The following is a 12,263-nucleotide window of genomic DNA, read 5'->3' on the forward strand; positions in this document are numbered from 1 at the left end:
TCCATCTATTTGTATCATCTTTAATTTCTTTCATCAGTGTCTTATAATTTTCTGCATACAGGTCTTTTGTCTCCTTAGGTAGGTTTATTCCTAGGTATTTTATTCTTTTTGTTGCAATGGTAAATGGGAGTGTTTCTGTAATTTCTCTTTCAGATTTTCCATCATTAGTGTATAGGAATGCAAGGGATTTCTGTGCATTAATTTTGTATCTTGCTACTTTACCAAATTCATCGATTAGCTCTAGTAGTTTTCTGGTAGCATCTTTATGATTTTCTATGTATAGTATCATGTCATCTGCAAAGAGTGACGATTTTACTTCTTTTCCAATTTGGATTCCTTTTATTTCTTTTTCTCCTGTGATTGCTGTGGCTAAAACTTCCAAAACTATGTTGAATAATAGTGGTGAGAGTGGGCAGCATTGGATTTTTTCCTGCTCTAGGGGGAAATGGTTTCAGTTTTTCACCACTGAGCACAATGTTGGATGTGGGTTTGTCATATATGGCCTTCCTTACGTTGAGGTAAGTTCCCTCTATGCCTATGTTTTGGAGGGTTTTTTTTCTTTTATCATAAATGGGTGTTGAAGTATGTCAAAAGGTTTTTCTGTATCTATTGTGATGATCATATAATTTTTCTCCTTCAATTTGCTAATATGGTGTATCACATTGATTGATTTGCTTATATTGAAGAATCCTTGCATTCCTGGGATAAACCCTACTTGATCATGGTGTATGATCCATTTAATGTGCTGTTGGGTTCTGTTTGCTAGTATTTTGTTGAGGATTTTTGCATCTATGTTCATCAGTGATATTGGCTTTTAGTTTTCTTTTTTTGTGACATCTTTGTCTGGTTTTGGTATTAGGGTGATGGTGGTCTCATGGAATGGGTTTGGGAGTGTTCCTCCCTCTGCTATATTTTGGAAAAGTTTGAGAAGGATAGGTGTTAGCTCTTCTCTAAATGTTTTTTAGAATTCACCTGTTAAGCCATCTGGTCCTGGGCTTTCGTTGGTTGGAAGATTTTTAATCACAGTCTGAATTTCAGTGCTTGTGATTGGTTTGCTTATATTTTTTATTTCTTCCTGGTTCAGTCTCAGAAGGTTGTACTTTTCTAAGCATGTGTCCATTTCTTCCAGGTTGTCCATTTTTTTGGCATATAGGTGCTTGTAGTAATCTCTCATGATCCTTTGTATTTCTGCAGTGTCAGTTGTTACTTCTCCTTTTTCATTTCTAATTCTATTGATTTGAGTCTTCTTTTATTTCTTGATGAGTCTTGTTAATGTTTTATCAATTTTGTTTATTTTCTCAAAGAATCAACTTTTAGTTTTATTGATCTTTGCTATTGTTTCTTTCATTTCTTTTTCATTTATTTCTGATCTGATATTTATGATTTCTTGCCTTCTGTTGACTTTTGGGGTTTTTGTTCTTCTTTCTCTAATTGTTTTAGGTGTAAGGTTAGGTTGTTTATTTGAGATGTTTCTTGTTTCCTGAGGTAGGATTGCATTGCTATTAACTTCCCTATTATAACTGCTTCTGCTGCATCCCATAGGTGTTGGGTCATCTTGTATTCATTGTCATTTGTTTCTAGGTATTTTTTTTATTTCCTCTTTGACTTCTTTAATGATCTCTTGGTTTAGTAGTGTATTGTTTACCCTCCATTTGTTTGTATTTTTTATAGATTTTTTCCTGTAATTAATATCTAGTCTCATAGTGTTGTGGTTGGAAAAGATACTTGATATGATTTCAATTTTCTTAAATTTACCAAAGTTTAATTTGTGACCCAAGATATGATCTATCCTGGAGAATATTCGAGGAGCACTTGAGAAGAAAGTGTATTCTGTTGTATTTGGATGGAATGTCCTATAAATATCAATTAAGTCTGTCTTTTTTAATATAGCATTTTAAGTTTGTTTTTCCTTATTTATTTTCATTTTGGATGATCTGTCCATTGGTGAAAGTGGGGTGTTAAAGTACCCTACTATGATTATGTTACTGTCGATTTCCCCTTTTTTGGCTGTTAGCATTTGCCTTATGTATTGAGGTGCTCTTATATTGGGTGCATAAATATTTACAATTGTATATTTTTCTTGGACTGATCTTTTGATCATTATGTAATGTCCTTCTAAGTCTCTTATAATAGTCTTTATTTTAAAGTGTATTTTGTCTGATATGAGAATTGCTACTCCAGCTTTCTTTTTTTTTTTTTTTTTTTTCGGTATGTGGGCCTCTCACTGTTGTGGCCTCTCCCGTTGTGGAGCACAGGCTCCAGACACGCAGGCTCAGCAGTCATGGCTCACGGGCCCAGCCGCTCCACAGCATGTGGGATTTTCCCAGACTGGGACATGAACCCGTGTCCCCTGCATTAGCAGGTGGACTCTCAACCACTGCGCCACCAGGGAAGCCCTCCAGCTTTCTTTTGATTTCCATTTGCATGGAATATCTCTTTCCATCCCCTCACTTTTAGTCTGTATGTGTCCCTAAGTCTGAAGTATGTCTCTGGTAGACAGCATATATATGGGTCTTGTCTTTGTATCCATTCATCCAGTCTACATCTTTTGGTTGGAGCATTTATTCTATTTACCTCTAAGGTAGTTATCAATATGTATGTTCCTATTACCATTTTCTTAATTGTTTGGGGTTTGTTATTGTAGGTCTTTTCCTTCTCTTGTGTTTCCTGCCTAGAGAAGTTCCTTTAGCATTTGTTGTAAAGCTGGTTTGGTGGTGCTGAATTCTCTTAGCTTTTTCTTTTCTGTAAAGGTTTTAATTTCTCCATCAAATCGGGATGAGATCCTTGCTGGATAGAGTAATATTGGTTGCAGGTTTCTCCCTGTCATCACTTTAAATATGTCCTGCCAGTCCCTTCTGGCTTGCAGAGTTTCTACTGAAAGATCAGCTTTTAACCTTATGGGCTTTCTCTTGTTTGTTAATTGTTGCTTTTCCCTTGGTGCTTTTAATATTTTTTCTTTTATTTAATTTTTGATAGTTTGATTAGTATATGTCTAGTCATGTGTCTCCTTGGATTTATCCTGTATGGGACTCTGTGCACTTCCTGGACTAGACTGACTATTTCCTTACCCATATTAGGGAAGTTTTCAGCTATAATCTCTTCAAATATTTTCTCAGTCCCTTTTTCTTTCTCTTCTTCTTCTGGGACCCCTATAGTTTGAATGTTGGTGCGTTTAATGTTGTCCCAGAGGTCTCTGAGACTGTCTTCAGTTCTTTTCATTGTTTTTTCTATATTCTGCTCTGCAGTAGTTATTTCCACTATTTTATATTCCAGGTCACTTATCCATTCTTCTCCCTCAGTTATTCTGCTATTAATTCCTTCTAGAGAATTTTAAATTTCATTTATTATGTTGTTCATCATTGTTTGTTTGCTCTTTAGTTCTTCTAGGTCCTTGTTAAAAGTTTATTGTATTTTCTCCATTCTATTTCCAAGATTTGGGATAATCTTTAATCTCATTACTCTGAATTCTTTTTCAGGTAGGCTGCCTATTTCCTCTTCATTTTTTTGGTCTGGTAAGGTTTTTGCCTTGCTCCTTCATCTGCTGTGTATTTCTCTGTCTTCTCATTTTGCTTAACTTATTGTATTTGGGGTCTCCTTTTCACAGGCTTCCTGTTTGTAGTTCCTGTTGTTTTTGGTGTCTGCTCTCAGTGAGTAAGGTGGGTTCAGTGTGTTCTGTAGACTTCCTGATGGTGGGGACTGGTGCCTGTGTTCTGGTGGATGAGGCTGGATCTTCTCTTTCTGGTGGGAAGGACCACGTCCAGTCGTGTGTTTTGGGGTGTCTCTGAACTTATTATGATTTTAGGCAACCTCTCTGCTAATGGGTGGGCTTATGTTCCTGTCTTTCTAGTTGTTTGCCATAGGGTGTCCAGCACTGTAGCTTGCTTGTCATTGAGTGGAGCTGGGTCTTAGCGTTGAGATAGAGATCTCTGGGAGAGTTTTCACCATTTGATATAACATGGGGCTGGGAGGTCTCTGGTGGGCCAATGTCCTGTACTCAGCTCTCCCTCTTCTGAGTCTCAGGTCTGACACCCAGCCGGAGCACCAAGACTCTGTCAGCCACTCAGCTCAGAAGAAAAGGGAAAAAAAGAAAGAAAAAAGGAAAGAAAGAAAGAAAAAGAAAGAAAGAGAGAAAGGAAGAAAGAAAAAAGAAAGGAAGGAAGGAAGGAAGGAAGGAAGGAGGGAAGGGAGGAAAAGAATGTTATTAAAATAAAAAAATTATCAAAAAGTAAATAATTATCAAAAGTAATTTAAAGAAAGAGAAAAGGAAATAAGAAAGCAACCAAACCAAAAAACAAATCCATCAATGATAACAAGCACTAAAAACTATACTAAGAAAACAAAAACAAAAAAGGACAGTCAGAATCCTAGGACAAATGGCAAAAGCAAAGCTATATAGACAAAATCACAGAAAGAAGCGTACACATACACACTCACAAAAAGAGAAAAAGGAAAAAAGATATATATATTTATATAAAGGAAGGGAGCAACCAAATCAATAAACAAATCTACCAATGATAATAAGCTCTATATACTAAACTAAGATAAACATAAAACCAGGAACAAATTAGATGCAGAAAGTAAACCCCAAGTCTACAGTTGCTCCCAAAGTCCACCACCTCAATTTTGGGATGATTCATTGTCTATTCAGGTATTCCACAGATGCAGGGTACATCAAGTGGACTGTGAAGAGTTAATCCGCTGCTCCTGAGGCTACTGGGAGAAATGCCCCTTTCTCTTCTTTTGTTTGCAGAGCTCCTGGGGTTCAGCATTGGATTTGGCCCCACCTCGGCCTGTAGGTCACCTGAGGGTGTCTTTTGGGAAGTCTGAGGTCTTCTGCCAGCGTGCAGTAGGTGTTCTGTAGGAGTTGTTCCACATGTAGATGTAGTTTTGATGTACTTGTGGAGAGGAAGGTGATCTCCATGTCCCACTCCTCTGCCATCTTGAAGGAGTCTCCTCCAGATTGGCTTTTCTTCACTCCACATAATTCTCTGGAAATTCATCCAGGTTGTCACTTATTTATTTTTTATTGCTGAGTAGCTTTCCCTGGTATGGATGTATTGTATCACAGTTTGTTTAAACATTTATTGTTGAAGGACATCATATTTGTTTCTACTTTTTGGCTATTATACATAAAGCTTCCATAAACATTTGTGTACAGGTTTGGGCATGAACATAAGTTTTTATTTTTCTAGAATAAATTCCTAGTAGTGTAATTGCTGTGTTTTATGGCAGTTGCAGGTTTAGTTTTTTAAGACATTGTCAAACTGTTTTCCAGAGTGATGGCCATTTTACATTTCCAACAACAATGTCTGAGTGATCCATTTTTTCCACATTCTGGTCAGCATTTGGTGTTTTTGCTATTTTTTATTTTAGCCATTCTTATATGTGTGTGATGATATCTTATCATGGTTTTAAGATTTTTTTTTTTGATGTGGACCATTTATAAAGTCTTTATTGAATTTGTTGCAATATTGCTTCTCTTTTATGTTTTGGTTGTTTGGCTGCCAGGCATGTGGAATATTAGGTTCCTGACCAGGAATCAAACCTGCACCCCCCTGCCATTGGAAGGCAAAGTCTTAACCATTGGACTGCCAAGGAATTCCCTTATCATGGTTTTAATTTGCATTTTCTTAATGGTTAATAATGCTGAACATCTTTTCATGTGCTTATTTACAATTTATATGTCCTCCATTCCATATGTATATTTATAAATTCTATAGACATAGATATAAACAAAAAATCTTACTAAGATTTTGGTAGGAATTGCATTAAACCTAAATATTAATTTGGGGACAGTATACATCTTTACTATGTGGAGCCTTCCAATCCATGAACATTGTGTGTCTTCCCAATTATTTGGATCTTCATTAATTCCTTTTATAAGCGTATTGTAATTTCAGCTTCAGTATTTAATTTTTTGAGTGATTCTAAATAGTATTGTATATTTAATTGTGGTATCCATGTGTTCATTACTAAAATTGATTTTTGTATGTCTATCTTGTATCCAGTGACCTTGCTGAGCTCACATATTAGTTATATGGTTTTCTGATTTTTTAAAAAATAGATTCCTTGATATCCACCAAGATAATCATGTCATCTATAGTAGGAACCATTTTATCTCTTCCTTTCTAATCTGTATACCTTTTATTTCCTTTTCTTGCCTTATTGCACTAGGTAGATTTTCCAGCACTATGCTGAATAAGAGAGGTGAGAGCAGACATCCTTGCCTTGTTCCCAATCTTAAGGGACAAACATTCAGTATTTCAACAGTAAGTATGAGGTTATCTGCAGGGTTTTTGTAGGTGTTCTTTACCAAGGTAGTGGTATGCTGAACAATTTATGTAAAGAACTACTGAGACAAAAGTATAATATTTGCACATACACACACACACTGAAGAGTGCATCCCCATTTGTGCCTGGCTGTCAGTGCAGGGCATGGAGCCAATCTAATCTGTTGCTGAGCTGGACCTGGCTTTGTTTCACCTTAAGTTGAATTCAATTTCCCACCAGCTGCAAATGTTTTGAGGGTGGGATGAGGAGTTCTCTGAAACAGAGATATGAGCAAAGGAAGATTATGGGTTTCTGGTTATATAGCTGAGTTATCAATTTTCTAACAGGCTTATAACCTGCTGATTGCTGAAGATTCTCTCTGAAGTTCTGTCCTGGCTGTCCACCCTTCAAAAGGTGGCTCTCTGCCCTGTCCCCACTTCAGCGTAGTCTGCAAAGGCCCAGCATGTCTCTGAAGCTTTTCTCTCATTGGTTCTGCAGCATAACCCACTTCACTGCACACTCTACAAAGGCACTAAGAGATTTCACTTAGCTTTTCTGTTCTTCAGGAACCATCTAGAAAATGTCCCATCCTCACCTAACTAAAAATTGGCTTTGATTTCTTTTGAAGCTGTTACTAGCTTTGTAATGTACCATGTATTTGCTTTCTCTCCTTCACTGCCTTACCTCACTTCCTCCCTCAGTCTTCCTGCCTTAGGAGTACATGTCCCAATAAATCTTCAGCATGCAAACTTGCCTCAACCTCTGCCTTCTAGGACACCCAGGCTAAGGCAGATTTTTCTTAAGACTTATTTGAATTGTTCTTAGCTCTTAGTAAAAAGAGCAACCAAAAGGTACTGAGAGCAGACCAGGAAAGACTTTTTGTTTCAAACTATTTAGTGAGTCACACCCAATTTATAGAACAAATCTCCTCCATATTCATTCTACGTGTTCTGGGAGAATCTGAACTAGCCCAGGAGGCTTCTCATCCTTTGAGACCCAGCTCAAAACTTCCCCTCTGGAGAGTCATTCCTGACTTTCCCCCAATCTCCCTGGTACCCCCTGAGCACTCTATGCACGTGGCAATGAGAGGATACGTTTATGTTATAATCTTAGCTTAGGTGACTGTCTCCCCACTCTGAAGGACAATGCCAGGGTATAGAAGATACTCAATAAGGTCTAATGAACAAAATTCCACACAGAGGACACATTTCCAGGTGTCTTTGGATTCTGTCTCTACCACTGATATTAAATGTAGCTTGAACGCAGTTATTGCTTTCCCTGGGGCTGATCTCAGATGGGGGCCATTTTAACAACCCTGCACTCAGAACGTGAGGCCTCAGTTGCTGGATTAGGTGAATTAGCTCTCCAGAAATCACAGAAACTTCACTGAATGACATTAATCTCCCTTTACAAACAAGAAGATAAACTAAAAAGAAGGCTGTTGATCTAATAGTTGAGACAAATCAAAGAACAGAGAAAGATAGACTATCTAAGAACATCTGAATGTAAAAATAAAAACTTAAAAGGTATCTAGTGTGTTTATCTAAGATTCTCACAATCCTCTTGTATTCCCAAAGGTGATTAGGCCTCCTTCCGAATACAATCACGTCCAAAGCCTTTGTGTTTACTCACCAGAGGTTAGTCTCTCCCAACATTTTTCTAATTGGCTTTTCAATGACTCCACAGGACAACATACTCCTCCAGCCAAAAAGAATTTTTAAAAATCTTTCTTCTTACTCTTAGGTTAGAGTCTCTACTTCTTAGCTTACTCATTCATCACTTCACCCCCCAACACACACTCCTTAAAAAGGGAATAAGAAGCTGCCACTGAGGATGGTTTCTGATTCAATATCTGTTTCTAAACCTAAGCCCCATCTGCATTCAGTGTGGGAGCAGGTTAACTTTGAGATGTCATAATGATCATCCTCAGGCCACACACTTAGAATGTCAGGGGCAGTTCTGCATAAAGTGAGAAGTGACAGGCCTTGCAGAGGAACTGAGTATGACTAGAACTGCTCCAGTCAAAGGTGAAGATGGGTTTCCACTCAGGAAATCATCTGGACTATTCTTAATTTACTTTCAATTTGGCATGCATTAATTATCACTTCAGGCTCACCACAGTGTCAGGGGGCCCTCCCTCAAATGCATTAATACCCCCTTACCTCCCAGGCAGGCGCCGAAGGCAAGGGCATACATGAGTGGTGGCACAGGCAGGCTGACCTCAGGGTCTCTGCTCAGGTTCAGGAGCACAGGAATCTGTGGAGGAAAAGGACACTGATATCAGGTCCATGGAAGGCCAGAGGAGTTTCCCATTCTATGACCAACTTGCAAAATCCAAAGCACTTTTTTAGCAGTCAAACTGTATGGAGCACAGGATGTTCAAAAGGAAATAAAAGCAACCTTTGGAATCCACAAAACATTGAGTTTGAGACCATCAGTAAGTCTTTGTTTCCAGCCACATGACCGATTGGTCCCCCTTCTCCTCAGCTCCTTCTCCAGCTGCTGCTGTGGATTCCTAAATGGGGTGAAGTCGCATAGAATCTAACACAGTGTTTGGGACCACAACCATCTAACCAGCATTTATTAGCCCTGCAGTGGATCAAGTCCTACACTAACTCCATGCGTACATCATCTTATTTAAGCCTCAAACTTCCTCCAGGTGTGTATGCTATACCTTCAATTGATAGATAAGTACATCGAGACATGGAGAGACACAGATCTTGTAAGTGGCTAAGCCAGAATCAGTTCTCTGATTCCAAACTGCATGCAGGTAAACCGGTGCTAAGCCCATTTCTCACCACTGCCTCTGTGCAGTCACCCCACACCTGCTGATGTTCATGATGTAACAAGCATCAGATTCAATGACTAGGAAGTAGTATTCTCTAGTAAATCATGGCAACATCCAGTGCATCTTTCTAATAGGGATAAATTTCACATTATAGTAATTAGTGAAACACGTAACAGTTGTGACCGTTCTGTGTGAAATTTGTGTTCCCAAAACATGCCCCCTTGTGGCTCATGTTGCTAATGAAGGACAGAAGGAGATGTACTCATTGGACCTGCTTCCACCATGCTCAGGAGATGTTAGTCCATGTTACCACTGTTAGGTACCTCAGAGCAGCCCATTAGAGGTTAAGGAGGGACCCCTGGACCTGCTGTCTTGGAGCAGTTGCCTTGTGTGAACCTCTGTAAAGAGCAGGAAGAGGAGGGCTCCAACAGTAACCCATCTGGAAAGGACTACCCAAAATCACAGACAGAAGATAAAAACAATGTGGAGATATGTAAATGACATGTGATTTCATTTGCTATAGAGAATTAGGGGACAACAGAGCTACACTCTACTGGACACCAGGTTTCCTGATGTCATAAAAGCAACACCTCATTGCTTATTTGGGAAGATTGGATCACTCCCCATCCTTTTATCTCTGCAATAGGACTTCACTTGCATGCCTTCTGCAGTGGTCTCCAGTGAAACAGACAGATCTACTTCCCTACCCCACTGACTCTGGCCTTGGCCAGTGGCTTGTTTGACCAGTGGGTGGACTAGACAGAAGCACCCCATGTTACTGTAAGCCTCTCTGAAGCTTCAGGTTCGGCTATGAGAAGAGCAAATCCCAGGAAGTATTGCCACCTCTTGGTGTCCCCAGAGGGAGGACATGTGGAAGAGCCCCATAAGTGCCAGCAGAGCCCTGACCAATGGGCTGTGGCCAACCCACAGACCTATGCACCTACGGTACACACTCCTCTTCTAGTCCTGCCAAAAGCTCTCCAGAGTTGCCTTGTGGGGTCTGAGAAAGAGCCCTTCCTATTAGCTGGGTCCAAGGAGAATTTCAATTCACTTTTTCATTCTCAGTAGCCCCAAATATTTACTGGAAGAGAAATGAGTAACATCCTGGGAAGTCTACTTCACAAAGAAACAGAAATTCCTGTCAGAAGGGTCCCCTGAGCAGTCCCCATGGCAAATTTCAATCCTTGCTTCTGTTGTCTCATGATGAACCCAATTATTGTCACAGAGGAAATTTCAGACTTGAAGTCTTGGTTCTTTGGAGAAACAAGCAAAGCAGGGCTTCTCCCAGCACCTAGCCATCAATGAGCAGAGCAAACACACACACACTGTGGCCACCAGACACCATACACACCAAGCAGCATGCTGTCATAAAAGACCAACCTCCACCCTAAAGGACTTCTTGTGCTAATTGGCTCAAAGAAACAGACTTGGAACAACTAAGCACAGGATGCTGAGTCCTTGTCAGGGGTACTGAGGTGTAAAAGTTGGAAGGGGTCCTTGACCCTAGTGCTACTAAAAATCAAGACAACTGTTCCTGTGCACATGTTCCAAACCATATAGTTACAAGTACCAGATTCTGTTATAGGCTGATGGCTACAGAAAGATATCCACCAAAAAAAGCCCTGGGAGAGGTCTAGAGTCCTCTGAAGAAACGTCAGCAACATAGTGGAACAAAAAAACTTGAGAATAACCACACAAAAGTGAAGGAAAACAGCATTGGTCAGGTCCCCACTCCACACCCTACAAGAATGGGTTGTTGTCTCACTGGCTTCATACCAGGTCCCAGAAAGCTTCATTTTGCCTGCATCATCCCATTCCCCAAGCCAACACTGCTCAGCACCAAGTGGGAACTTCCTATTTAGAAATAATTCCCCTCACTCGGAAACAGAAAGCAGGATGAGCAAATCTACTTCCCCAGCCTTTCAGGGAACTGCACAAAGGACCCACTTTTGTTTCACCCCAGCCAGAAACTGTCAAACCTGAGTTGTATAGAAGCAGTTAAGAACAAGGAAGAAAAGCAGGGGCTATCAGTGTCAGCCTCACACTAGGAGTTACTATGGTTTCCAGCAACCCGCTCTATAGATGATTCTGGTAGCTTTCACCACTGAAGAAACCAATGGCCAGCACAGCTGCTGCATACCTCCTGAATATTTTACTGGTTTATGCCCCACAAGTATTTGTGTTCACTGACACAAGCCATCTGAGTCCCTTCCCAATCCCTCATGCAAGGCCCCACCATAGCCTGGGACCAGGACCAGTAGCCAGCCCACACCAGCAGCTGTGAAAATGAAAGATACCAGCCTAGAATCCTGCAGGTGACCACCCCATGGTAGCTCCTCCAGCTGTGCTCTTATGCACCACTGGACTGACACCAGCCACTGACTTCGACTTGCCATTCCTGTGGCAAGATCTTGCAGCCACAGAACTGTACCACAATAGCCAAGGCCCTCAGTTGCTTGTGGGCCTCAGTTCAGCTCTATGTCTTGTCACTGGCTTATACTACTCTGCTCACCTGTAGCTAACCCCTCCAACTGTACACCTGCATGACCCCAGTCTGACTCCCAAAACTAGTCTCCACTGCCATGTACCCATGGCAAGAACCAGCAGCTATGGAAGTATGCACCAAGAGCAGGGCCCCTGCAGCTTCCAGTGCAACTACAGGTGGCCTCAGTCCTTGCTATTTCACCAGAACCCCATCAGTATATGCATGTCTGTAATTGGCCCTTGCCACCACACAGGCACCTGCTGCCAGCCCCTGCAGCCAAGTGTATGTACACCACCAGCTCTGATAACCACTTTTATCAACCCTGGTCCCTAGCTGCAGGAACTGGAGGCACCACTGAGGACCACAACAGTTCTTGCAGTCTCTGTGGACCATCCACACCACTCACCAAGGACCACACAGTATCAGTGATGTGGACTCCATCATGCTGAGCCAACAAATCACCATGCACCCTGGAACTAGAGCTTCCACATGCCCTCACAATTGATGCCCTGTGCTCAGGTCATGGTACTCTCAAGCATGCCCCCAACTGCAGGTGAAGATATTGTCCATAAAGTCTGGAAGAGATGGCTGCTTCTCCACATGTGCAGATACTTGTGCCAGGCTACAGGGAACAAGAAGAATCAGGGAAACATGACTCAACCAAAGAAAGAGTGTAAACTTCCAATGATTGACCCCAAATAAATGGAGATTCAGGAATTG

At 40.8% G+C, this 12,263-nt stretch overlaps 1 protein-coding gene across 1 annotated transcript in view; it reads right to left on the reverse strand.

Annotated features, from left to right (window-relative positions):
* The window catches only part of OCA2 (OCA2 melanosomal transmembrane protein), a gene marked incomplete at its 5' end in the record, with an annotated part of 205,733 nt that overhangs the window by 17,928 nt on the left and 175,542 nt on the right, over positions 1 to 12,263 (reverse strand). Inside the window, one exon of the mRNA XM_033860327.2 lies at positions 8,433 to 8,526. Within this exon, the coding sequence (XP_033716218.2) occupies positions 8,433 to 8,526 (94 nt within the window). The remainder of the gene's footprint in view (positions 1 to 8,432; positions 8,527 to 12,263) is intronic.

The sequence above is a fragment of the Tursiops truncatus genome, chromosome 7 (genome assembly GCF_011762595.2).
Source record: "Tursiops truncatus isolate mTurTru1 chromosome 7, mTurTru1.mat.Y, whole genome shotgun sequence".
NCBI lineage: Eukaryota > Metazoa > Chordata > Mammalia > Artiodactyla > Delphinidae > Tursiops > Tursiops truncatus.